The sequence below is a fragment of the Tachyglossus aculeatus genome, chromosome 17 (genome assembly GCF_015852505.1).
Source record: "Tachyglossus aculeatus isolate mTacAcu1 chromosome 17, mTacAcu1.pri, whole genome shotgun sequence".
NCBI classification, from domain to species: Eukaryota; Metazoa; Chordata; class Mammalia; order Monotremata; family Tachyglossidae; genus Tachyglossus; species Tachyglossus aculeatus.
The window spans coordinates 10,426,199-10,454,138 of NC_052082.1; the positions used below are offsets into that span (position 1 = coordinate 10,426,199).

The window sequence follows — 27,940 nt, forward strand, 5'->3', positions numbered from 1 at the left end:
GACCCCATAAAGGGCTGGGGCGCATGCGTGAGCACCCCCCCAAAAGGGCTGGGGCGCATGCGTGGGCGCCCCCGTAGGCGCAGTGCTCCCTCTCTGGGGAGGGGCTGGGCGCATGCGTGGCTCCCCTAAAGGGGGCGTGGCTTCCTCGCTAAAGAGGGCGGGGCGCATGCGTAAGCACGCCCCAAAGGGCTGGGGCGCATGCGTGAGCATCCCCTAAAGGGTCGGGGCGCATGCGTGGGCGCCCCCGAAGGCGCCGCGCTCCCTCCCTAGGCGCATGCGTGGGCTCCCCTAAGGGGGCGGGGCTTCCTCGCTAAAGAGGGCGGGGCGCATGCGGTACACCCCATAAAGGACTGGGGCGCATGCGTGAGCCCCCCCTCCCCCCCAAGGGCTGGGGCGCATGCGTGGGCGCCCCCGGAAGGCGCAGTGCTCCCTCTCTGGGAGGGGCGGGGCGCATGCGTGGCTCCCGTAAGGGGGCGTGCCTTCCTCTCTAAAGAGGGCGGGGCGCATGCGTGGGCGCCCCCCCGCAGGCGCGGTGCTCCCTCCCTAGGCGCATGCGTGGGTCCCCTAAGGGGGCGTGGCTTTCTCGCTAAAGAGGGCGGGGCGCATGCGTGAGGCTCCCTTCCCCCCGCTTCCCTTTGCCCTCCGAGCCGCCACGTCAGGCCACGTCCCGGCGCATGCGCAGGCGGCCGGGCCTGGTTCTGGGCCTGGAACCAGAACCGGAGCCGGCGTCGGCCATTGGGGCTCGCCTGAGGAGAAACCGGGACGACGGCGACCGGGACGGGGAGGAAGAGGGAAAAGGAGGAAAAAAGAAGGAAAAAAGAAGGAGAAAAGAAGGAGGAAAGAAGTCGGTGGTGTTTTCCTGGTCATTGGGGAGGCCAAGATGAACTTCCTGCGGGGGGTGATGGGAGGCCAGACCTCTGGCCCCCAGCCCTCGGGAGCAGAGACGGTGAGGCCATGGCCGACCCCCCGAACACACCCTCAGCCCCCTCCTTATTATTACAATAATAACCTTATCCATTTCTTTATTTTATCTGGACATATCTGTTCCGTTTATTTTATTTTTTTTAATATGTTTGCTTGTCCGTCTCCCCCTCCTAGCCTGTGAGCCCTCTGTGGGGTAGGGACCGTCTCTAGATGTTGCCAACTTGTGATCAATCAATCAATCAGTCGTATTTATTGAGCGCTTACTGTGTGCGGAGCACTGGACTAAGCGCTTGGGAAGTACAGATTGGCAACACATAGAGACGGTCCCTACCCAACAGTCTGAAAGGGGGAGACAGAGAACAGAACCAAACATACCAACAAAATAAAATAAATAGGATAGAAATGTACAAGTTAAATAAATAAATAAATAGAGTAATAAATATGTACAACCATAATAATAATAATAATAATAATGGTATTTGTTAAGCGCTTACTATGTGCTAAAGCACTGTTCTAAGCACTGGGGAAGTTACAAGGGGATCAGGTTGTCCCAAAGGGGGCTCACAGGATTAATCCCCATTTTACAGATGAGGGAACTGGGGCCCAGAGAAGCGAGGTGACTTGCCCAACGTCACACAGCTGACAATTGGCGGAGCCGAGATTTGAACCCATGACCTCTGACTCCAAAGCCCATGCTCTTTTGCACTGAGCCACGCTGCTTCTTGGCCTTCCCAAGCGCTTAGTCCAGTGCTCTGCACACAGTAAGCGCTTGTTTTATTTTACTTGTACATATTTACTATTCTACTTATTTTATTTGGTTAATATGTTTTGTTGTCCGTCTCCCCCTTCTAGACTGTGAGCCCGCTGTTGGGTAGGGACCGTCTCTATCTGTTGCCAACTTGGACTTCCCAAGCGCTTAGTACAGTGCTCTGCACACAGTAAGCGCTTATTTTATTTGTACATGTTTACTATTCTACTTATTTTATTTCGTTAATGTGTTTGGTTTTGTTGTCCGTCTCCTCCTCCTAGACTGTGAGCCCGCTGTTGGGTAGGGACCGTCTCTAGATGTTGCCAACTTGGACTTCCCAAGCGCTTAGTACAGTGCTCTGCACACAGTAAGCGCTAATTTTATTTTATTTTACTTGTACATATTTACTATTCTGTTTTATTTTGTTAATATGTTTTGTTGTCCGTCTCCCCCTTCTAGACTGTGAGCCCGCTGTTGGGTAGGGACCGTCTCTATCTGTTGCCAACTTGGACTTCCCAAGCGCTTAGTCCAGTGCTCTGCACACAGTAAGCGCTTATTTTATTTTATTTTATTTTAATTGTACTTATTTACTATTCTATTTATTGTATTTTGTTAATATGTTTGATTTTGTGGTCCGTCTCCCCTTTCTAGACTGTGAGCCTGCTGTTGGGTAGGGACCGTCTCTATCTATATATTGCCAACTTGGACTTCCCAAGCGCTTAGTCCAGTGCTCTGCACACAGTAAGCGCTTATTCTATTTTACTTGTACATATTTACTATTCTACTTATTTTGTCTGGTTAATATGTTTGGTTTTGTTGTCCGTCTCCCCCTTCTAGACTGTGAGCCTGCTGTTGGGTAGGGACCGGCTCTATCTGTTGCCAACTTGGACTTCCCAAGCGCTTAGTACAGTGCTCTGCACACAGTAAGCGCTTATTTTATTTTACTTGTTCATATTTACTATTCTACTTATTTTATTTTGTTACTATGTTTTGTTTTGTTCCCTGTCTCCCCCTTCTAGACTGTGAGCCCGCTGTTGGGTAGGGACCGTCTCTATCTGTTGCCAACTTGTACTCCCCAAGTGCTTAGTCCAGTGCTCTGCACACAGTAAGCGCTCAATAAATACGATTGAATGAATGAATGAATTTATTAAGTCCCCCTTCTAGCCTGTGAGCCCGTTGTTGGGTAGGGACCGTCTCTATCTGTTGCCAACTTGTACTCCCCAAGCGCTTAGTCCAGTGCTCTGCACACATTAAGCGCTCAGTAAATACGATTCAATGAATGAATGAATGAATTTATTAAGAGCTTACTATGTGCTTCCTATGTGAACACTTGTTCACATGTTTAGTTGTCTGTCTCCCCCTTCTAGACAGTGAGCCCGTTGTTGGGTAGGGACCGTCTCCATGTGTTACCAGCTTGTACTCCCCAAGCGTTTAGTCCAGTGCTCTGCACACAGTAAGCGTTCAATAAATACGAATGAATGAATTTATTAAGTCCCCCTTCTGGCCTGAGTGCCCGTTGTCAGGTCGGGACCATCTCTGTTGCCAATTTGTACTCCCAAAGCGCTTAGTCCAGTACCCTGCACACAGTAAGTGCCCAATCAATACGATTGAATGAATGAATGAATTTATTAAGAACTTACTATGTGCTTCCTATGTGAACACCTGTTCACATGCTTTGTTGTCTGTCTGGCCCCTTTCTAGACTGTGAGCCCGCTGTTGGGTAGGGACCGTCTCTGTTGCCAACTTGTACTCCCCAAGTGCTTAGTCCAGTGCTCCGCACACAGTAAGCGCTCAATAAATACGATTGAATGAATGAGTGAATGAATTTAGGCCTTCCCAGACTGAGCTCCCTTTTTTCTCTGCTCCTTTCCATCCCCCCGGCCCTACCTCCTTCCCCTCCCCACAACACCTGTATATATGTTTGTACAGATTTATTACTCTATTTTACTTGTACATATTTACTATTCTATATATTTTATTTTGTTAATATGTGTTGTTTTGTTGTCTGTGTCCCCCTTCTAGACTGTGAGCCCGCTGTTGGGTAGGGACCGTCTCTATATGGTGCCAACTTGTACTCCCCAAGCGCTTAGTCCAGTGCCCTGCACACAGTAAGCGCTCAATAAATACAATTGAATGAATGAGTGAATGAATTTATTCAGCGCTTACTATGGGCAAAGCGCTGTTCTAAGCGCTGGGGAGGTTACAAGGTGATCAGGTTGTCCCACGGGGGGCTCACCGTCTTTAATCCCCATTTTACAGATGAGGTCACTGAGGTCCAGAGAAGTGAAGTGACTTTCCCAAAGTCACCCAGCTGACAGTTGGCGGAGCCGGGATTTGAACCCTTGACCTCTGACTCCAAAGCCCGGGCTCTTTCCACTGAACCACGCTGCTTATCCTGCACATCAGGGAGAGATAGCCAAGTCACTCGACATTTTGACAGACCAGTGCGCCCCAGCTCCTAGAATACTGTTACTGCTTTCATTCATTTATTGTTGTGTTTATTGAGCGCTTACTGTGTGCAGAGCACTGTACTAAGCGCTTGCAAAGTATAATTTGGCACTGTGAGCCCACTGTTGGGTAGGGACCGTCTCTATATGTTGCCAATTGTACTTCCCAATGATGATGGCATTTATTAAGCGCTTACTATGTGCAAAGCACTGTTCTAAGAGCTGGGGAGATTACAAGATTAGGTTGTCCCACGGGGAGCTCACAATCTTAATCCCCATTTTACAGGTGAGGAAACTGAGGCACAGAGAAAGTAAGTGACTTGCCCAAAGTCACACAGCGGACAGTTGGCGGAGCCGGGATTTGAACCCATGACCACTGACTCCAAAGCCCGGGCTCTTCCCACTGAGCCACGCTGCTTCAATAGAGGCGGTCCCCGTTCATTCATTCATTCATTCATTCAATCCTATTTATTGAGCGCTTACTGTGTGCAGAGCACTGTACTAAGCGCTTGGGAAGTCCAAGTTGGCAGCATATAGAGATGGTCCCTACCCGACAGTGGGCTCACAGTCTAGAAGGGGGAGACAGACAGAAAACAAAACCAATAGACAGGCATCAATAGCATCAAAATATGCTGCCAATATATGTTTTTTTTATAGCATTTATTAAGCGCTTACTATGTGCCAAGCACTGTTCTAAGCGCTGGGGAGTTTACAAGGTGATCAGGTTGTCCCACGGGGGGCTCACAGTCTTAATCCCCATTTTCCAGATGAGGGAACTGAGGCCCAGAGAAGTGAAGTGACTTGCCCAAAGTCACACAGCTGACAGTTGGCAGAGCCGGGATTTGAACCCATGAACTCCGACTCCAAAGCCCGGGCTCTTTCCAGTGAGCCGCGCTGCTTCTCCAATATGTTGCCAACTTGTACTTCCCAAGGGCTTAGTCCAGTGCTCTGCACACAGTAAGCGCTCAATAAATACGAGTGAGTGAATGAATCAAAATAAATAGAATTATAGCTAGATATACATCATTAATAAAATTAGTAGAATAATAAATATGTACAAATGTGCAGATGCTGTGGGGCGGGGAAGGGGGTAGGGCAGAGGGAGGGAGTCGGGGCGATGAGGAGGAGAGGAAAAGGGGGGCTCAGGGTGGGAAGGCCTCCTGGAGGAGGTGAGCTCTCCGTAGGGCTTCAAAGGGGGGAAGAGAGCTAGTTTGGCGGCCGTGCGGAGGGAGGGCATTCCTGGCTAGCGGTAGCCCCTTTGTTGCCCCTTGCAGACTTCGGCTTCGACGGCTCTTTCTCCCCTTTAACGCTGCCGCCCTTTTCCACGCCAGATTCAAAAACTCTGCGACCGAGTGGCTTCGTCCACACTCCTGGATGACAGGAGGGATGCGGTTCGGGCCCTGAAATCCCTGTCCAAGGTGGGTGACGGCGTTTTCGGACCGTTTCCGTCGGAGCGGGCCGTGGTCATACGCCTTCTAATACCGTTCTCCCCGTCCGTCTCTCGTGGGCAGAAATACCGCCTCGAAGTGGGGATCCAGGCCATGGAACACCTGATCCACGTCTTGCAGACAGACCGGTAAGCCTCTCGCCCGTAATCTTCTTCCCTTTTCTGCTTTTCGTTTTCTACTAGCAAAAAACGGTTTGTCTCACGAAGACGTAGAAAGTTACGGGTGAGGAAACTGCCTGCTCATTTTCACAATCCGCTTTGAAGAACCATCAGGGGAGAAAGCAACACTTGAGGGGTTTATCACACGATCGGATGCCGGTTTAAAGCGTGTCCAAAGATTTGGGGATATTAATAATGATGTTTTGTTTTATTTGTCTCCCCCTTCTAGACTGTGAGCCCGTTATTGGGTAGGGACCGTCTCTAGATGTTGCCGACTTGGACTTCCCAAGCGCTTAGTACAGTGCTATGCACACAGGAAGTGCTCAATAAATATGATTGAATGATGGCAGTTGTTAAGTGCTTACTATGTGTGAAGCACTGTTCTAAGCGCTCCCGGGGGATACAAGGTCATCAGGTTGTCCCACGTGGGGCTAACAGTCTTCATCCCCGTTTTACAGATGATGAAGGAACTGAGGCTCAGAGAAGTTAAGTAATAATAATAATAATAATCATGGTATTTGTTAGGCGCTTACTATGTGCAAAGCACTGTTCTAAGCGCTGTGGGGTTACATTGTCATCAGGTTGTCCCATGTGGGGATCACAGTCTTCGTCCCCATTTTATAGATGAGGGAACTGAGGCTCAGAGAAGTTAAGTAATAATAATGATGGTATTTGTTAAGCACTTACTATGTGCAAAGCACTGTTCTAAGCGCTGGGGGGATACAAGGTCATCAGGTTGTCCCACATGGGGCTCACAGTCTTCATCCCCATTTTACAGATGAGGGAACTGAGGCTCAGAGAAGTTAAGTAATAATAATAATAATAATGATGGTATTTGTTAAGCGCTTACTATGTGCAAAGCACTGTTCTAAGCGCTGGGTGGGGAAACAGGGTCATCAGGTTGTCCCACGTGGGGCTCACAGTCTTTGTCCCCATTTTACAGATGAGGGAACTGAGGCTCAGAGAAGTGAAGTGACTTGCCTAAGGTCACACAGCAGACACGTGGCGGAGCCGGGATTAGAACCCACGACCTCTGACTCCCAAATCCGGGCTCTTTCCACTGAGCCACGCTCCTTAGGCGTATGTCATCATAAGTCAAGATTTCTCCAAAATAAAGCAGATTTGGGTCTCGTCCATTGGAGTCTAAGCACGATTTCGGGCTAAATAATAACCCGTTGAGGTCGATCAGATGTTAAAATATCTTGTTATTTCGATTTGCAGCTCGGATTCTGAAATAATAGGATATGCTTTGGATACCCTCTACAATATAATGTCAAATGATGTAGAAGAGGAAGAACCAGGTAAATTGGCGTATTTTCTGTTAAAAAAATAATGATTTTGTCAATGATTAGAAATCCATTTTAAAAATTTCATTTCCATCAACATTTTCATACATGTTCACGTATTTTGAGTTTTGCACGCTAGATTCCTGCATAATGCAAGATCTTTGTTAAGGTTGGTGTTCGTTAAAACTGTTTTATTTTGTTTTCATTTGGGATAAATAGCCTTTCAGCCAGCTTTCCATGTTTGTTTAAATTTTGCAATCACAATTTCAATTCTATTTAAGTTCAGTTGACATTTTGAGGCTTGGTAGTTAAATTTAATGCCTCTTAACTGAGCTTCTCTCGTGTTTTATAGCCCAGTAAATTCAGTTTAATACCAAAATATGAGTCCATTGTGCCCTCGGCACAGTGCAAGGTTTCGGAGGGTCGAATATTGTTTCTCGCAGTTACCTTAGGAAAAGCACATGGAAGATGATTGTCCGATGAATGTTTTTGCACCAGGTTAATAAAACTGGTAGCTTTTTATTCTCTCCAAGAAAGCCTTTATCTTAAGGGTTTCTGAGTTTTGTCTTTATGCAGCGTTTTGCTCCCGGAAATGTCGGATGCTGCAGCAAAAAGTAGGTAGTTATTGAGCCCAGAGCCCTAATTGATCTCTAGGAAATTATACCTTTAATGAAGAGGGAAGAGCAGAATTCACTTTCAGCAATTTCTTAGGGAATTGCGAACTGTAGCCCTGATCGGAACACAGGTTAAACCAGCAGATGAACGAAGGATAAAGAAAGAATTACTAGTCAGTGAAGTGTAATACAGTTCGAGTTATCTTTTGCAGGAGTCTCGGTTTTGTTTACTCGTAGATGGATGGCAATCTAGTCCAAAGTTGACCCATCTGGCACACGTGCATAGTTTAGAATTAAGCAATTATTGAAACTGGTTTTCTTGCGAGTCAAGCAATGTAAAGGAATCCTGTTGGAAAGTATTTAGGCGTTGGCAGGGTGAGAAATTGAATTACAGCAAAATCTGGGTTACCTAGTAGGGCAAGTTCTAGAATTGTCACCCATCTGTCGTTGGTGTTCAGCCCTGGGAAGGGAACACCGTCCGTCTGGCAAACAGGAGGAAAATGTTCACAGTTTATAGCTCCGTCGCTCCCCGAATGGAAATCCTCTCTCTCCCTCCTTTGTACCCCAAACTCAAGTCTTGATCCTTCGGAGTGTGAGTTGGCTTCAGCGCCCTGCGCTGAAATTAGGTAATTCAGAATCACACGACAGCATTTCTTCTTGGTGGTTCCGATTCCTCTCACCGTCTGTGAAAGGCTCCCTGAAAATACTTCGGTTTCTTCCTGGCCCCAAATTAATATGAGAAGCGAATACTTTGGAAAGGGCCGCGATCGCCTCTTTGAAATCTTTGTGAGGCCTGTCCTGCTGGTGAATTTTCTGTGTGCCATGGAGGAAACTGCTCTGTCAAACTGGTTTCTCTTCTCTCTTTTATGTCTACCTTTGAAGATGATTTGGAAGGTAAAAAAAAGACGACTAAGTACATATGTATTTGTGTGTGCATGATGCTTTTAGGCGTAATTTTTGATAAGGTGTTTATCCCTGTAAAAAGGACACTGTCAGGTGGTGCTTGGGTCCTTCCTGTTGGTAATGCTCTTCACCTCAAACCAATTTTGGTTTTCTTGCCCCAGTGTGTCTTTATTAAACATAGACGGGAGTTTCTCGCTTTCCAGATTAATGGCATTTGTTTTCGGAGAAACATGAGCGTCCCCCCCAAGGCTTGGAACTGCTTTCCATGGTTTCTTTTTAATGGCAGCGGCATGGACTAGTGGATAGAGCACGGACCTAAGAGTCAGAAGGACTTGGGTTCTAATCCCGGCTGCGCCACTTGCCTGCTGTGTGACCGTGGGCTAGTCATGTCGCTTCTCTGGGCCTCAGTCCCTCCATCTGTAAAATGGAGATGAAGACTGGGGGACGTGGGCTGTGGCCAACTTGATTGCTTTGTCTCTAGCCCAGCCCATAGAAGAGTGCCTGGCACATAATAATGACGGCATTTATTAAGCGCTTACTGTGTGCAAAGCACTGTTCTAAGACATAGTAAGTGCTTAACAGATACCTTTAAAAAAAATGGAAAACATTCCATCAGCCTAGGTAATGTGAAAATCATCATCATCATCATCAATAGTATTTTTTGAGCGCTTACTTTGTGCAGAGCACTGTACTAAGCGCTTGGGAAGTACAAATTGGCAACATACAGAGACCCAAACCCCGCATCAGTGTGTCTAGAAAAGCCTCCGGGCATTTTGGTGAAGAACAATAGAAGTTGAACACTTGAAATGATTTTGTGAAGGGAAGGAATCAGATTTGTCATCATCATCATCATCATCAGTCGTATTTATTGAGCACTTACTATGTGCAGAGCACTGTACTAAGCGCTTGGGAAGTACAAATTGGCAACATAGAGAGACAGTCCCTACCCAACAGTGGGCTCACAGTCTAAAAGTCCCACTTAGATTGACAATGTCCCTTTTAAATAATGCATGTTCCGATCAACATTATCGCACCATTCTTGGAACTAACACCTCTATTTCTTCCCTCAAGTTTTGGTCTGGTCGACTTTCAACCGTCATTTTAATACAATTCTAACTGCTGTTTTTTTGCGGGGGGAGTTGAATAATGATTTTCTAAACGTGCTATTCCTTTGAAGCGAGGAAATGTTCTTCCCCAGCGAGTTTGAAAATCCTAGGTGAGCCAGTTGTGCGGTTTGGGAAGCTTCCACGCGTCGGGTGCTTTGCCTCCTAGAATCAATGACCCCTCTCCCTCTATCCGTAAATTAGTTTCTTTTTATTTAATCAGACTAATCGCGTTCTCTTCCATTTGTACTTGTTCATAGGAAAGTAAATGGCTTGCAGTTTTGTCATCCCCTTCAGGCTAGTGTCTCTCCAGGTGAATTTCACCTAAGTACAACAGTGCGTGTATATTTGAGTGTGAGAGAGAGGGACAGAGAGGCACCCCGACTTCTAGAGGGGTGTGATTTGAAATGTAGGTATAATAATACACCTGTAGTAAAGAATAAATCCATCAGTCACCTGAATTCCTTCAATCTGAAGAGAAGGCATTAATAAGTTTTGGGGTGTTGGTTCTCAGCTAAGTTTGATTTGAAATTGCATAGCCTAGTGGAGCAGCACAGACCCGAGAGGCAGCGGATCTGGATTCTAAACCCGCCTCTGCCCCTTGTTTACTGCGTGACCTTGGCAAGTCACTTCTGTTCCTCAGTTTCCTCATCCGTAAAATGGGTATTAAACACCCGTTCTCCCTCCTGCTTAAACCGCGAGCCCCATATAAGACAGGGATTGCGTCCCTGACCGGATAATATTGTGTCTGTCCCAGCGCGAAGTACAATACCGCAGTTATTATTTGAACGTTTAAGATTTTCTGACTGATCTCAATTTGATAGGAGGCAATTTTAGAACTGACAGAGGACTCGGGCTCCGACCCCAGCTCCACAGCTTGCCTGCTGTGTGACTTTGGGTCAGTCACTTAACTTCTCTGTGGCTCAGTTTCCTCAGTTTACAAACCGGGGAGTCAGTACCCGTTGTCCCTAATAATAATAATGATAATAATAATAATAATGATGGCATTTGTTAAGCGCTTACTATGTGCAGAGCACTGTTCTAAGCACTGGGGGGGATACAAGGTGATCAAGTTGTCCCACGGGGGGCTCACAGTCTTAATCCCCGTTTTACAGATGAGGTAACTGAGGCTCAGAGAAGTTAAGTGATTTGCCCAAGGTCACACAGCAGACATGTGGCCCTCTTAGACTGTGAGCCCCACGTGAGAGCTGATGATCTTGCACGTACCCCAGCGCTTAGTGTAGTGTTTGGCGCATAGTAAGTATTTAATAAATGCCACGATTATTACTATTGCAAAGTTGTTTCCCATGGTGGAATATGTTCAGTGACCGTTTGTCAGGGACCCTGTCTCCACTTCTCCACAATTTTACAAATGTCGATCAGGTTCAGCGGTGGCCTTCATGGCTTGTATCTACCCCAGCGCTTAGTACAGTGCCTGGCACGTAGTAAGCGCCTGCAATTATTATTACTAGGATCGTAATCAGTCAGTGTGATCTACGCTTGGAATTTGCTTGAATTCATTTTGTATTGAGCAATAAATTTATACAAATTTATTGTATTTACTGTGTGCAGAGCACTATACCAAGCGCCTGGAAAGTACAATTGTCTTTGGTTGTCCTTTGCTAGACCCAAACCCCAGTCCTGCTCACCGCCAGTTGTCAGCTGTGTGACTTTGGGCAAGTCACTTAACTTCTCTGGGCCTCAGTCCCCTCATCTGGAAAATGTGGGTGAAGACTGAGAGCCCCCCGTGGGGACAACCTGATCACCTCGTAACCTCCCCAGCGCTTAGAACAGTGTTTTGCACAGAGTAAGCGCTTAAGAAATGCCATTATTATTATAATTATAACGCACCTCGCTTCTTGGTAGCCGAGAATGTGTTTATTTTCCCCACTTGGCGAACACTGAAAAAGATAGTGGGGCGGGGCTATTGCTAATCTGTGCTCTTCTTAATAATAATAATAATAATGGTGATCGTATTTACGCGCTTACTGTGCGTCAGCCACCTTAATGTGTAGGGAGGCGTGGGTTGGGAACACAAGTCGACAACATATAGAGACGGTCCCTACCCGACAACGGGCTCCCAGTCTAGAAGTGGGAGACAGACAACAAAACAAAACATGGAGATAGGCGTCAAAATCGCTTAATGTGTTGGGAGGCGTGGGTTTGGGGCTCCGTTCTGCCCTGGCTGCTCAGTGAGACCTTGAGCAAGTCACTTAACCGCTCTGTGCCGTAGTTTTCTCATCTGTAAAATGGGAATAAAATACCTGTGCGCTCTGTCTCTCTCTCTCTCTCTCCCTTTTAGATTGTGATTAAATAGCAATTGTGGTGGTTCAGAATTTACTCTCTACCAAGCCCTGTAGTAAGTGTGAAAAATAGACATTAGGTAATCAGATGAGACACCGTCACTGTCCCACGTCACACAGCAGGCATGCGGCAGAGCTGGGAATCCAGGTCCTCCGACTCCCAGACTTGTGTTCTTTCCACTAGGCCACGCCGCGTCTTCCTATCTAGGGCACGGACTGTGTCCAGTCTGATGATTCATTCAGTCTTGAGCGCTTACTGTGTGCAGAGCACTGTACTAAGTGCTTGGGAACACAAGTCGACAACATATAGAGACGGTCCCTACCCAACAGTGGGCTCCCAGTCTAGAAGAGGGAGACAGACAACAAAACAACACATGGAGACGGGCGTCAAAATCGCTTAATGTGTTGGGAGGCGTGGGTTTTGGGCTCAGTTCTGCCTCCGGCTGCTCAGTGAGACCTTGAGCAAGACACTTAACCGCTCTGTGCCGTAGTTTTCTCATCTGTAAAATGGGAATAAAATATCTGTGCGCGCGCTCTCTCTCTCTCTCTCTCTCTCTCTCTCTCTCTCTCTCTCTCTCTCTCAGATTGTGATTAAATAGCAACCGTAGTGGTTCAGAATTTACTCTCTACCAAGCCCTGTAGCAAGTGTGAAAAATGGACACTAGGTAATCAGATCAGACACCATCACTGTCCCAAGTCACACAGCAGGCATGCGGCAGAGCTGGGAATCCAGGTCCTCCGACTCCCAGACTTGTGTTCTTTCCACTAGGCCACGCTGCGTCTCCCTATCTAGGGCAAGGACTGTGTCCGATCTGATGATTCATTCAGTCTTGAGCGCTTACTATGTGCAGAGCACTGTGCTAAGCACTTGGGAACACAAGCCGACAACATATAGAGACGGTCCCTACCCGACGACGGGCTCCCAGTCTAGAAGGGGGAGACAGACAACAAAACAAAACATGGAGACGGGCGTCAAAATCGCTTAATGTGTTGGGAGGCGTGGGTTTTGGGCTCAGTTCTGCCTCCGGCTGCTCAGTGAGACCTTGAGCAAGTCACTTAACCGCTCTGTGCCGTAGTTTTCTCATCTGTAAAATGGGAATAAAATACCTGTGCGCGCGCGCTCTCTCTCTCTCTCTCTCTCTCTCTCTCTCTCTCTCTCTCTCTCTCTCTCTCTCTCCCTTTTAGATTGTGATTAAATAGCAACCGTGGTGGTTCAGAATTTACTCTCTACCAAGCCCTGTAGCGAGTGTCAAAAATAGACATTAGGTAATCAGATGAGACACCGTCACTGTCCCACGTCACACAGCAGGCATGCGGCAGAGCTGGGAATCCAGGTCCTCCGACTCCCAGACTTGTGTTCTTTCCACTAGGCCACGCCGCGTCTCCCTATCTAGGGCAAGGACTGTGTCCGATCTGATGATTCATTCAGTCTTGAGCGCTTACTGTGTGCAGAGCACTGTGCTAAGCGCTTGGGAACACAAGCCGACAACATATAGAGACGGTCCCTACCCGACGACGGGCTCCCAGTCTAGAAGGGGGAGACAGACAACAAAACAACACATGGAGACGGGCGTCAAAATCGCTTAATGTGTTGGGAGGCGTGGGTTTGGGGCTCAGTTCTGCCTCCGGCTGCTCAGTGAGACCTTGAGCAAGTCACTTAACCGCTCTGTGCCGTAGTTTTCTCATCTGTAAAATGGGAATAAAATACCTGTGCGCTCTCTCTCTCTCTCTCTCTCTCTCTCTCTCTCTCTTTCTCTCTCTCTCTCTCTCTCTCTCTCTCTCTCTCTCTCTCTCTCTCTCTCTCCCTTTTAGATTGTGATTAAATAGCAACCGTGGTGGTTCAGAATTTACTCTCTACCAAGCCCTGTAGCGAGTGTCAAAAATAGACATTAGGTAATCAGATGAGACACCGTCACTGTCCCACGTCACACAGCAGGCATGCGGCAGAGCTGGGAATCCGGGTCCTCCGACTCCCAGACTTGTGTTCTTTCCACTAGGCCACGCCGCGTCTCCCTATCTAGGGCAAGGACTGTGTCCAATCTGATGATTCATTCAGTCTTGAGCGCTTACTACGTGCAGAGCACTGTGCTAAGCGCTTGGGAACACAAGTCGACAACATATAGAGACGGTCCCTACCCGACGACGGGCTCCCAGTCTAGAAGGGGGAGACAGACAACAAAACAAAACATGGAGACGGGTGTCAAAATCGTCAGAACAAATAGAATTATCTTGTGTCTACCCCAGCGCTTAGCACACAGTACGCCCTCAATAAATGTCATTATTATTTGAGTGAAGTCCCTTTCTTCACGCAGCTGATGTCCTAGCTCAGTTTTGACTTTAACGTGGAGATCGCGTCTCCTAATTTGTCATCAGGGTTTGGAGCAGTGTATTTCGAGAAACAGCGTGGCTCAGTGGAAAGAGCCCGGGCTTTGGAGTCAGAGGTCGTGGGTTCGAATCCCTGCTCCGCCACATGCCTGCTGTGTGACCTTGGGCAAGTCACTTAACTTCTCTGGGCCTCAGTGACCTCATCTGTAAAATGGGGATTAAGACTGTGAGCCCCGCGTGGGACAACCTGATCACCTTGTATCCCCCCAGGACTTAGAACAGTGCTTTGCACATAGTAAGCGCTTAATAAATGCCATCATCATCATCATAACTGTCACGGTAGCATAGGCGTAGCAGAGAAGCAGCATGGCTTAGTGGAAAGAGCCCGGGATTGGGAGTCAGAGGACGTGGGTTCTAATTCCGGCTCCGCCACTTGACTGCTGTGCGACCTTGGGCAAGCCACTTCACTTCTCTGGGCCTCAATGACCTCATCTGGAAAATGGGGATTAAGACTGTGAACCCCACGTGGGACTAATCTGGTTACCTTGTATCCACCCCAGCGCTTAGAACAGTGCTTGGCACATTGAAAAGCAGTGTGGCTTAGTGGAAAGGGCCTTGGAGTCAGAGGTCATGGGTTCAAATCCCAGCTCCGCCAACTGTCAGCTTTTTTACTTTGGGCAAGTCACTTCACTTCTCTGTGTGCCTCAGTGACCTCATCTGGAAAATGGGGTTGAAGACTGTGAGCCCCCTGTGGGACAACCTGATCACCTTGTAACCTCCCCAGCGCTTAGAACAGTGCTTTGCACATAGTAAGCGCTTAATAAATGCCATCATGATTATTATTATTATAGAAATACTGTAATTATTATTAGTACCATAGGCCAGTACACTTTCTGTAGCGTCAGAACCTTTTAGAGGTCATGGGTTCAAATTCCGGCTCTGCCAATTGTCAGCTGGGTGACTTTGGGCAAGTCACCTCACTTCTCTGTGCTTCAGTGACCTCATCTGTAAAATGGGGATGAAGACTGGGAGCCCCCCCCGTGGGACAACCTGATCACCTTGTAACCTCCCCAGCGCTTAGAACAGTGCTTTGCACATAGTAAGCGCTTAATAAATGCCATTATTCTTATTATAGAAATACCGTAATTATTATTAGTACCATAGGCCGCTACACTTTCTGTAGCATCAGAACCTTTTAGAGGTCATGGGTTCAAATCCTGGCTCCGCCAAATGTCAGCTGGGTGACTTTGGGCCAGTCACCTCACTTCTCTGTGCCTCAGTGACCTCATCTGTAAAATGGGGATGAAGACTGTGAGCCCCGTGTGGGACAACCTGATCACCTTGTAACCGCCCCAGTGCTTAGAACAGTGCTTGGCACATAGTAAGCGCTTAAATGCCATTATTATTATTATTATAGAAATACCATAATTATTATTAGTACCATAGGCCACTACACTTTCTGTAGCGCCAGAACCTTTTAGAGGTCATGGGTTCAAATCCCGGCTCCGCCAACTGTCAGCTGGGTGACTTTGGGCCAGTCACCTCACTTCTCTGTGCCTCAGTGACCTCATCTGGAAAATGGGGATGAAGACTGTGAGCCCCTCATGGGACAACCCAATCACCTTGTAAACTCCCCAGTGCTTAGAACAGTGCTTGGCACATAGTAAGCACTTAATAAATGCCATTATTATTATTATTATTATTATTCTAGAAATACCGTAATTATTATTAGTACCATAGGCCAGTACACTTTCTGTCACGTCAGAACCTTTTAGAGTCTTAAGAGCGTTTTGAGGAAGCGTCTCTGAACTTCAGCTCCGAACGAGCCGGGGTTGTTTAGCCAGCGGAAATAAAGGAATTTTAAAGTTAGCCGCGCGTTGAACCGATGTACCTTTGACTTTCAGAAGAAAATGCCCAGAAGCAGGCGGACGACTTAGGAAGTCAGTTTACGGAAATTTTCATCAAGCAGCAAGACAACGTCACTCTGCTGTTATCCTTCTTGGAGGTGAGTGGTGACGTTTTAGCCTCCTAAAGGGTGGCAGGGGCTGGGATTCGTCCGGCGTGCCGGGCGTCGAAACGGGTAAATTCCCGCGGCCCTTCATCATCATCATCATCATCATCAATCGTATTTACTGAGCGCTTACTATGTGCAGAGCACTGTACTAAGCGCTTGGGAAGTACAAATTGGCAACATATAGAGACAGTCCCTACCCAACAGTGGGCTCCCAGTCTAAAAGAAAGTCTTCAGCCGGGTGACGTTAAGAAGCAGCAGGGCGCAGCGGGAAGAGCCAAGGACCGGCGGTCGGGACACCTCAGTCCCATTCCCGGCTTCCCCACGGGCCCGCCGAGGACCTGGGGTAGCCACTCAACATCTCCGGGCCTCAGTTTCCTCATCTGTAAAATGGCGATTAAATGCCACTTCTCTGACTTGGGGCAAGTCACTTCACTTCCCTGTTCCCTCATCTGTAAAATGAGGATGAAGGCTGTGAGCCCCACGTGGGACAACCTATCACCTCGTCACCTCCCCAGCGCTTAGAACAGTGCTCTGCACATAGTAAGCGCTTAACAAATACCATCATTATTATTGTTGTTGTTATGGGGATTAAGACTGTAAGCCTCACATGGGACAACCTGATCACCTCGTCACCTCCCCAGCGCTTAGAACAGTGCTTTGCCCATAGTAAGCGCTTAACAAATACCATCATTATTATTGTTGTTATTATGGGGATTAAGACTGTAAGCCTCACATGGGACAACCTGATCACCTCGTCACCTCCCCAGCGCTTAGAACAGTGCTTTGCCCATAGTAAGCGCTTAACAAATACCATCATTATTATTGTTGTTATTATGGGGATTAAGACTGTAAGCCTCACATGGGACAACCTGATCACCTCGTCACCTCCCCAGCGCTTAGAACAGTGCTTTGCCCATAGTAAGCGCTTAACAAATACCATCATTATTATTGTTGTTATTATGGGGATTAAGACTGTAAGCCTCACATGGGACAACCTGATCACCTCGTCACCTCCCCAGCGCTTAGAACAGTGCTTTGCCCATAGTAAGCGCTTAACAAATACCATCATTATTATTGTTGTTATTATGGGGATTAAGACTGTAAGCCTCACATGGGACAACCTGATCACCTCGTCACCTCCCCAGCGCTTAGAACAGTGCTTTGCACATAGTAAGCGCTTAACAAATACCATCATTATTATTGTTGTTATTATGGGGATTAAGACTGTAAGCCTCACATGGGACAACCTGATCACCTCGTCACCTCCCCAGCGCTTAGAACAGTGCTTTGCACATAGTAAGCGCTTAACAAATACCATCATTATTATTGTTGTTGTTATGGGGATTAAGACTGTAAGCCTCACATGGGACAACCTGATCACCTCGTCACCTCCCCAGCGCTTAGAACAGTGCTTTGCACATAGTAAGCGCTTAACAATTACCATCATTATTATTGTTGTTATTATGGGGATTAAGACTGTAAGCCTCACATGGGACAACCTGATCACCTCGTCACCTCCCCAGCGCTTAGAACAATGCTTTGCACATAGTAAGCGCTTAACAAATACCATCATTATTATTGTTGTTATGGGGATTAAGACTGTAAGCCTCACATGGGACAACCTAATCACCTCGTCACCTCCCCAGCGCTTAGAACAGTGCTTTGCACATAGTAAGCGCTTAACAAATACCATCATTATTATTATTGTTATTATGAGGATGAAGACTGTGAGCCCCCCGTGGGACAACCTGATCACCTCGTAGCCTCCCCAGCGCTTAGAACAGTGCTTTGCACATAGTAAGCGCTTAATAAATGCCATTATTATTATTATTATTATTATGGTGAGCCCCACACGGGACAGGGCCTGTGCCCAGCCTGATTAGCTTACATCTACCCCAGCACTTAGTATGGTGCCTGGAGCATAAGAAGCGCTTAACGAATGCTTATGTTTGTACGTATTTATTACTCTATTTTACTTGTACATATTTATTCTATTTATTTTATTTTGTTAATATGTTTTGTTCTCTGTCTCCCCCTTCTAGACTGTGAGCCCGCTGTTGGGTAGGGACCGTCTCTAGATGTTGCCGACTTGTACTTCCCAAGCACTTAGTCCAGTGCTGTGCGCACAGTTAGCGCTCAATAAATACGATTGAGTGAATGAATTCAAAATAGCACTTAACAAATACCACTTAACACTTAATAACACTTAACAAAGCCCGGGCTTTGGAGTCAGAGGTCATGGGTTCAAATCCCGGCTCCGCCAACTGTCAGCTGGGTGACTCTGGGCAAGTCACTTCACTTCTCTGGGCCTCAGTTCCTTCAGCTGTAAAATGGGGATTAAAACTGTGAGGCCCCATGGGACAACCTGATCATCTTGTAACCTCCCCAGCGCTTAGAACGGTGCTTTGCACATAGTAAGCGCTTAACAAATACCATCATTATTATTATTATTATTATTACCACAGTTCTTAGTGCTGTGGTTCACTATTAATTTAGGCAAATTCTGTCACACTGGCAAGCGGGAGGCAAGCCATATCTTCTAGACTGCGAGCCCGCTGTTGGGTAGGGACCGTCTCTATATGTTGCCAACTTGGACTTCCCAAGCGCTTAGTACAGTGCTCTGCACACAGTAAGCGCTCAATAAATATGATTGATTCGGCGGTGGCACGAGCCAGCGAGTCGGAAGGATCCGGGTCCTGTCCCCGGCTCCGCCACTCGTCTGCCACGTGACCTTCGGCAAGTCGCTTCACCTCCCCGGGCCTCAGTTATCTCCTCTGTAGAATGGGGACGGGGAGCGTGAGCCCCATGTGGGACGGGGCTGTGTCCGACCTGATCAGCTTGTATCTGCCCCAGCGCTTAGAGCGGGCGCGTAGTAACCATTGAACCGATATTGTAAAAAGAAAAAAGGAAATGGGACCTGGGTTCCAGCACTGATTGATTCATTCATTCATTCAATCAGTCGTATTTATTGAGCGCTTACTGTGTACGGAGCACTGTGGTAATAATAATAACGATGGCATTTATTAAGCGCTTAGTATGTGCAAAGCACTGTTCTAAGCGCTGGGGAGTTTGCGAGGTGATCAGGCTGTCCCCCGGGGGGCTCACAGTCTTCATCCCCATTTTACAGATGAGGGAACTGAGGCCCAGAGAAGTGAAGTGACTTGCCCAAAGTCACCCAGCTGACAATTGGCGGAGCCGGGATTTGAACCCATGAACTCTGACTCCAAAGCCCGGGCTCTTTCCATTGAGCCACGCACTGTAGTAAGCGCTTGGGAGAGGACAATAGAACAGATCCAATCCCTGTCCACAAGAAGGTGACATTCATTCATTCATTCTGTTGTACTTATTGAGCGCTTACTGTGTGGAGAGCACTGTACTAAGTGCTTGGGAGAGGACAACATAACAGATGCAAACCCTGCCCTCAAGGAGCTGACACTCATTCAATCATATTTACTGAGTGCTTACTGTGTGCGGAGCACTGTACTAAGCGCTTGCGAGAGGACAACAGAACAGACCCAATCACTGCCCACAAGGAGCTGACATTCATTCATTCACTTGTATTTATTAAGCGCTTATTGTGTGCAGAGCACTGTACTAAGTGCTTAGGAGAAGACCATAGAACAGATCCAATCCCTGCCCACAAGGAGCTGACATTCATTCATTCTTTGTCGTATTTATTGAGAGCTTACTGTGTGCAGAGCACTGTACTAAGCGCTTAGGAGAGGACAATAGAACAGATCCAATCCCTGTCCACAAGGAGCTGACATTCATTCATTCAGTCGTATTTGTTGAGCGCTTACTGTGTGTGGAGCACTGTACTAAGCGCTTGGGAGAGGACAATAGAGCAGACCCAATCCCTGCCCACAAAGAGCTGACATTGATTCACTTGTATTTATTGAGCACCTACTGTGTGCAGAACACTGTACTAAGCGCCTGGGAGAGGACAATAGAACAGACCCAATCCCTGCCCACAAGGAGCTGACATTCATTCATTCACTTGTATTTATTGAGCACCTATTGTGTGCAGAGCAGTGTACTAAGTGCCTGGGAGAGTACAATAGAACAGACCCAAACCCTGCCCACAAGGAGCTGACATTCATTCTTTCAATAGTATTTATTGAGCGCTTACTGTGTGCAGAGCACTGGACTAAGCGCTTGCAAGAGGACAATAGAACAGACCCAAACCCTGCCCACAAAGAGCTGACATTCATTCATTCATTCAGTTGTGCTTTTTGAGTGCTTACTGTGTGCAGAGCACTGTACTAAGCACTTAGGAGAGGACAATAGAACAGATCCAATCCCTGTCCACAAGGAGTTGACATTCATTCATTCAGTCGTATTTATTGAGCGCTTACTGTGTGCGGAGCACTGTACTAAGCGTTTGGGAGAGGACAATATAATTGACCCAATCCCTGCCCACAAGGAGCTGACATTCATTCATTCATTCACTTGTATTTATTGAGCACTTACTGTGTGCAGAGCACTGTACTAAGCACCTGGGAGAGGACAATAGAACAAACCCAATCCCTGCCCACAAGGAGCTGACATTCATTCATTCATTCACTTGTATTTATTGAGCACCTGCTGTGTGCAGAGCACTGTACTAAGCGCCTGGGAGAGGCCAATAGAACAAACCCAAACCCTGCCCACAAGGAGCTGACATTCATTCATTCTTTCAGTCGTATTTGAGAGCTTACTGTGTGCAGAGCACTGTACTAAGCGCTTGGGAGAGGACAATAGGACAGACCCAAACCCTGCCCACAAGGAGCAGACATTCATTCATTCTTTCAATTGTATTTATTGAGCGTTTACTGTGTGCAGAGCACTGGACTAAGCGCTTGCGAGAGGACAATAGAACAGACCCAAACCCTGTCTACAAGGAGCTGACATTCATTCATTCAGTCGTATTGAGTGCTTACTGTGAGCAGAGCACTGTGCTAAGCGCTTGCGAGAGGACAATAGAACAGACCCAAACCCTGTCTACAAGGAGCTGACATTCATTCATTCAGTCGTATTGAGTGCTTACTGTGAGCAGAGCACTGTGCTAAGCGCTTAGGAGAGGACAATAGAAGAGATCCAATCCGTATCCACAAGGAGCTGACATTCATTCAGTCGTACTTACTGAGTGCTTACTGTGTGCAGAGCACTGTACTAAGCGCTTAGGAGAGGACAATAAGACAGATCCAATCCCTGTCCACAAGGAGCTGACGTTCATTCAGTCGTATTTATTGAGCGCTTACGGTGTGCCTTTGCTCCAAAGTGTGTGTTCATTTCATCCATTCGTATTTACTGAGCGCTTACCGTGTGCAGAGCACTGGACTAAGCGCTTGGGATGCGCAGTCAATCAATTGTATTTATTGAGCGCTTACTATGTGCAGAGCACTGTACTAAGCGCTTGGGAAGTACAAATTGGCCGCACATAGAGACAGTCCCTACCCAACAGTGGGCTCACAGCCTAAAAGGGGGAGACAGAGAACAAAACCAAACATACCAACAAAATAAAATAAATAGGATAGAAATGTACAAGTAAAATAAATAAATAAATAAATAGAGTAATAAATATGTACAATAATATATAAATATTGCACATAAATATGTTCAAGTCCAATGCCCGTCTTACCGGGGTCTCCGACACCTGAGCCGCGTCGGTCGGGAGGTTTTTCTTTAGAGCCCGGGAGACGCGTCGGTTTTCCGCTCCGCCTGATTTTTGCAGGAGTTCGATTTCCACGTCCGCTGGCCCGGAGTGAGGCTTGTTACGACGCTTTTAAAGCAGCAGGGCCCTCAGGTGCAGCAGATCATTCTCGTCAGTCCAATGGGTGAGTCGCTTTCCTGCCCTTCCGCAATCCGGAGCCGGGGGAAATGGGGAATCCGACCCCGCGGCCGGGGGAAATGGGGAATCCGACCCCGCGGCGTCGGGTCTCGGGAATTTTGGACGCCCTCCTGGGACGTCCGAAGATGCGTCCCTCTGACTTCCTGCGTTCGCGTCGCCCCGTTTTTCCAGGTGTTTCAAGGCTGATGGACTTGCTGGCGGATTCCCGGGAGGTCATCCGTAACGACGTAAGTAGACCAGGAGCGAGGAGGTGGGAATTGTGAGTGAGTTCCTGCCTGTCAGCCGGATTTTATGTCTGTGAATCATAAGCTCGTTGCGGGCAGGGAACGCGCCTCTCCCCTCTGTTGTTCAAGGCCCTACTGAGAGGTCACCTCCTCCAGGAGGCCTTCCCAGACTGAGCCCCTTCCTTCCTCTCCCCCTCGTCCCCCTCTCCATCCCCCCATCTTACCTCCTTCCCTTCCCCACAGCACCTGGATATATGTATATATGTTTGTACATAGTTATTACTCTATTTTACTTGCACATATCTATTCTATTTATTTTATTTTGTTAGTATGTTTGGTTTTGTCTCCCTCTTTTAGACTGTGAGCCCACTGTTGGGTAGGGACTGTCTCTATATGTTGCCAACTTGTACTTCCCAAGCGCTTAGTACAGTGCTCTGCACACAGTAAGCGCTCAATAAATACGATTGATGACGATTGATGATGTAATAATAATAATGATAATCATAGTATTTATTAAGCGCTTACTATGTGCAAAGCACTGTTCTAAGTGCTGGGGAGGTTACAAGGTGATCAGGCTGTCCCACGGGGGGCTCACAGTCTTCATCCCCATTTGACAGATGAGGTAACTGAGGCCCAGAGAAGTTAAGTGACTTGCCTAAAGTCACACAACTGACAATTGGTAGAGCCGGGATTTGAACCCATGAACTGTGACTCCAAAGCCCGGGCTCTTTCCACTGAGCCTCGCTGCTCCTCGTAGGGAGGAGGGAGAGGCTCAATGGAAAGAGCCCGGGCTTTGGAGCCAGAGGTCATGGGTTCAAATCCCGGCTCCGCCAATTGCCCGCTGTGCGACTTTGGGCAAGTCACTTCTCTGTGCCTCAGTTCCCTCATCTGGAAAATGGGGATGAAGACTGTGAGCCCCCCGTGGGACAACCTGAGCACGTTGTAACCTCCCCAGCGCTTAGAACAGTGCTTTGCACATAGTAAGCGCTTCATGAATAATAATAAAGTAATAATATTTTATTATTAAGTTCTTGGTTCAGTTCTTGGTCCCCTTCTGTTCTCGATCTACATTCTCTCCCTTGGTGACCTCATTCGCTCCCACGGCTTCAACTATCATCTCTACGCTGATGACACCCAGATCTCCATCTCTGCCCCTGCTCTCTCTCCCTCCTTCCCTCCAGGCTCACATCTCCTCCTGCCTTCAGGACATCTCCATCTGGATGTCTGCCCGCCACCTCAAACTCAACATGTCCAAGACGGAACTCCTTGCCTTCCCTCCCAAACCCTGCCCTCTCCCTGACTTTCCCATCACTGTGGACGGCACTACCATCCTTCCCGTCTCACAGGCCCCCGAAACCTTGGTGATGATGATGATGATGGCATTTATTAAGCGCTTACTATGTGCAAAGCACTGTTCTAAGCGCTGGGGTAGATACAAGGTAATCACAGTTGTCCCACGTGGGGCTCACAGTCTTAATCCCCATTTTACAGATGAGGGAACTGAGGCACAGGGAAGTTACTGTGACTTGCCCAAGGTCACACAGCGTTCATTGATTCATTGAGCGCTTACTCAGTCGTATTTATTGAGCACAGCAGACAAGTGGCAAAGCCAGGATTAGAATCCACGACCTCTGACTCCCAAACCCGGGCTCTGATTGACTGAATCATTGATAGTGGTATCGATTATAGTGGTATCAATTCTACCACTACCAATTATAGTGGCATTTATTAAGCACTTTCTAAGTACCAAGCACGGGGGTAGATATTATGCATATAATAGCGATGGCATTTGTTAAGCGCTTACTATGTGTCAAGCACTGTTCGAGGCACTGGAGGGGTTACAAGGTAATCAGGTTGTCCCACGTGGGGCTTACAGTCTTCATCCCCATTTTACATATGAAGTAGCTGAGGCACAGAGAAATCAAGTGACTTGCCCAAAGTCACACAGCTGACAAATGGCAGAGCTGGAATGCGAACCCACAACCTCTGACTCCCAAGCCCGGGCTCTTTCCACTGAGCCACGCTGCAGATTAGACAGACATAAAAACGTAGCTTCACCCACCTTCACCAATCTGGCCAGTCAGAGCGTGGCCAAAACTAACTTTTTGTTTTAAGTTGTTTCTACAAGCTCCATTACCAATTGTCAGCTGTGTGACTTTGGGCAACTCACTTGGCTTCTTGACTCCGCTCTCTCGTTCACCCCTCACATCCGAGCCGTCACCAAAACCTGCCGGTCTCAGCTCCGCAACATTGCCAAGATCCGCCCTTTCCTCTCCATCCATACTGCTACCCTGCTCGTTCGAGCTCTCATCCTATCCCGTCTGGACTACTGCATCAGCCTCCTCTCCGATCTCCCATCCTCTTGTCTCTCCCCACTTCAATCCATACTTCATGCTGCTGCCCAGATCATCTTTGTCCAGAAACGCTCTGGGCATATCACTCCCCTCCTCAAAACTCTCCAGTGGCTACCAATCAATCCGCGCATCAGGCAGAAACTCCTCATCCTGGGCTTCAAGGCTGTCCATCACCTCGCCCCCTCCTACCTCCCCTCCCTTCTCTCCTTGTCCATCCCAGCCCGCACCCTCCGCTCCTCCACCACTGATCTCCTCACCGTACCTCGCTCTCGCCTGTCCCGCCATCGACCCCCGGCCCACGTCATCCCCCGGGCCTGGAATGCCCCCAATCCCTCTGTCCATCCACCAAGCTAGCTCTCTTCCTCCCTTCAAGGCCCTACTGAGAGCTCACCTCCTCCAGGAGGCCTTCCCACACTGAGCCCCCTCCTTCCTCTCCCCCCTCCTTCCCCTCTCCATCCCCCCACCTTACCTCCTTCCCTTCCCCACAGCACCTGTATATATGTTTGTACAGATTTATTACTCTATTTATTTTACTTGTACATTTCTATTCTATTTATTTTATTTTGTTAATATATTTGGTTTTGTTCTCTGTCTCCCCCTTCTAGACTGTGAGCCCACTGTTGGGTAGGGACCGTCTCTCTATGTTGCCGACTTGTACTTCCCAAGTGCTTAGTACAGTGCTGTGCACACAGTAAGCGCTCAATAAGTACAATTGATTGATTCATTCTCAACATAACCTTAGAGCAAGGAGTTTGAGAACTCACTGTTTAGAGGTTCATCGCCTGTCCCCGAGAAGCCTGAAAGAGTCAGCTCCCCTCCCCAGAGTGAGCGCCTACCCACTTCTCAGGGATCGGGTCGGCCCTTTCATTTTTCACGGGTACTTCATTTCCTGCTAACTTTTTTTTCCCCAGTAAATACTCTTCCTTCTCCCCCATCTCCCCTCCTCCCCCAGGGCGTCTTGCTACTCCAGGCGTTGACGAGAAGCAATGCGGCAATCCAGAAGATCGTGGCTTTTGAAAACGCTTTTGAGAAATTATTGGACATAATAACAGAGGAAGGAAACAGTGACGGAGGTACGGTCGCTGGGGTGCAGGGATGGGATGGGGAGGGTGGGCATTTTCATCCATGGATAGGAAAGGATATTGAGAAGTGCCTCAAATGGAAAAAAAAAACAAAAATAAATCCTGGCAAGTGAAAGGTTTTTTAACTTGAAATCACGACGGGCCTTTTCTACTATTTCTTAATGGGGCGGTTTCATTCCAAGTGTACTTGGAGAGGCAGCGTGGCTCAGTGGAAAGAGCCCGGGCTTTGGAGTCAGAGGTCATGGGTTCAAATCCCGGCTCCACCTACTGTCAGCTGTGTGACTTTGGGCAAGTCACTTCACTTCTCTGGGCCTCAGTTACCTCACCTGGTAAATGGGGATTAAGACTGTGAGCCCCAAGTGGGACAACTTGATCACCTTGTATCCCCCCCAGAGCTTAGAACAGTGCTTTGCACATAGTAAGCGCTTAATAAATGCCACCATTATTATTATTATTATTATTATTATGGGTTCAAATCCCAGCTCTGCCCATTTTCAGCCGTGTGACTTTGGGCAAGTCACTTCACTTCTGTGCCTCAGTCCCCTCATCTGTAAAATGGGGATTAAGACTGTAAGCCCCACGTATGACAACCTGATCACCTTATATCCTCCCCAGTGCTTAGAAGAGTGCTTTGCACATAGTAAGCGCTTAACAAATGCTCTTATTATTATTATTACACACACTTCTCCCAGTGGGTCCACTAAAGAGCCCCTCTCTACCTGTCTGCTGTAGCATCTCTGCCCCTTTCATTCATTCATTCAATCGTATTTATTGAGCACTTACCGTGTGCAGAACACTGTACTAAGCACTTGGGAAATACAAGTTGGCAACATATAGAGACGGTCCCTACCCGACAGTGGGCTCACAGTCAGTTTCCCCATCTGTAAAATGGGGCTAATAATACCTGCCTTTTCCCCGTACCTCAACAGGGTTGTTGCCAGGGTTGAAATGAACTAATTAATCAGTCAATCAATCAGTCGTGTTTACTGAGCGCTTACTGTGTGCAGAGCACTGAACTAAGTGCTTGGGAAGTCCAAGTTGGCAACATATAGAGACAGTCCCTACCCAACAGTGGGCTCACAGTCTAAAAGGGGGAGACAGAGAACAAAACCAAACATACTAACAAAATAAAATAGAATAGATATGTACAAGCAAAATAAATAAATTGAGTAATAAATATGTAGAAACATATATATAGGTATATATATATATATATGCAGGTGTATGTGTGTGTATATATATATATATATATACATACACAGGTGTATATATATATACAGGTGTATATATATATACAGGTGTAGTTATATATACAGGTGTAGGTACATATATATATACAGGTGTATGTATATATATACACACAGGTGTATATACATATATATATATGTATATACAGGTGCATATACACACACATATATATACAGGTATATATGCAGGTGTATGTACATACATATATATATATACACAGGTGTATATACATATATATACAGGTATATATACACACACACACACAGGTATATATACATATATATATACACACAGGTATATATACATATATACAGGTATATATACATATATACAGGTATAGATATATAGATATATATATATATAGAGAGAGATATAGATATATATCTCTATATATATGTATATGCAGGTATATATAATTAATATAATATATAATTAATGTGAGAGTGCTTTGGTAATAAAATTTGGTATAGCAAAGCAAGGTGTCTAGACTGTAAGCTCACTGTGGGCAGGGAATGTCACTGTTTATTGTCGTATTGTATTTTCCCAAGGGCTTAATGCAGTGCTCTGCACACAGTAAGCCCTCAATCAGTGCACTTGACTGAAGGAAGTTCAGACTGCACTTCCTTCCAAGCAAGCATTTGTTCCAATAGCCTCCTTCAGTCAATCAAGCAATCGATGGTATTTATTGAGCGCTTACTGCGGGCACTGTACAGCACTTGGTCACCGTACCCCGATCTCATCTATCTAGAGAAGTAGCGTGGCTCAGTGGCAAGAGCCCGGGCTTGAGAGAGGGCGTGGGTTCAAATCCCCCGCTCCGCCGCTTGTCAGCCGTGTGACTTTAGGCAAGTCACTTCTCTGGGCCTCAGTGACCTCATCTGGAAAATGGGGATAGAGACTGTGGGACCACCTGATCCCCTTGTACCCCCGCC

General features: G+C 47.2%; 1 protein-coding gene across 5 annotated transcripts in view; it reads left to right on the plus strand.

The window, feature by feature from the left end:
* Positions 1 to 672: 672 nt before the first annotated feature.
* Positions 673 to 27,940, plus strand: part of USO1 (USO1 vesicle transport factor) — an 84,714-nt gene continuing 57,446 nt past the window's right edge. Inside the window, exons 1-9 of one of the 5 annotated variants that reach the window (XM_038758976.1) lie at positions 674 to 946; positions 5,451 to 5,537; positions 5,631 to 5,695; positions 6,947 to 7,026; positions 8,508 to 8,519; positions 16,164 to 16,264; positions 21,987 to 22,089; positions 22,275 to 22,330; positions 25,634 to 25,754. In XM_038758976.1, coding sequence (XP_038614904.1) covers positions 881 to 946; positions 5,451 to 5,537; positions 5,631 to 5,695; positions 6,947 to 7,026; positions 8,508 to 8,519; positions 16,164 to 16,264; positions 21,987 to 22,089; positions 22,275 to 22,330; positions 25,634 to 25,754 — 691 coding nt within the window. In that variant the 5' untranslated portion in view covers positions 674 to 880. Of the gene's footprint in view, positions 947 to 5,450; positions 5,538 to 5,630; positions 5,696 to 6,946; positions 7,027 to 8,507; positions 8,520 to 16,163; positions 16,265 to 21,986; positions 22,090 to 22,274; positions 22,331 to 25,633; positions 25,755 to 27,940 lie in introns of all 5 variants that reach the window. The other 4 variants (XM_038758973.1, XM_038758975.1, XM_038758974.1 and 1 more) reach the window with 4 other exon arrangements.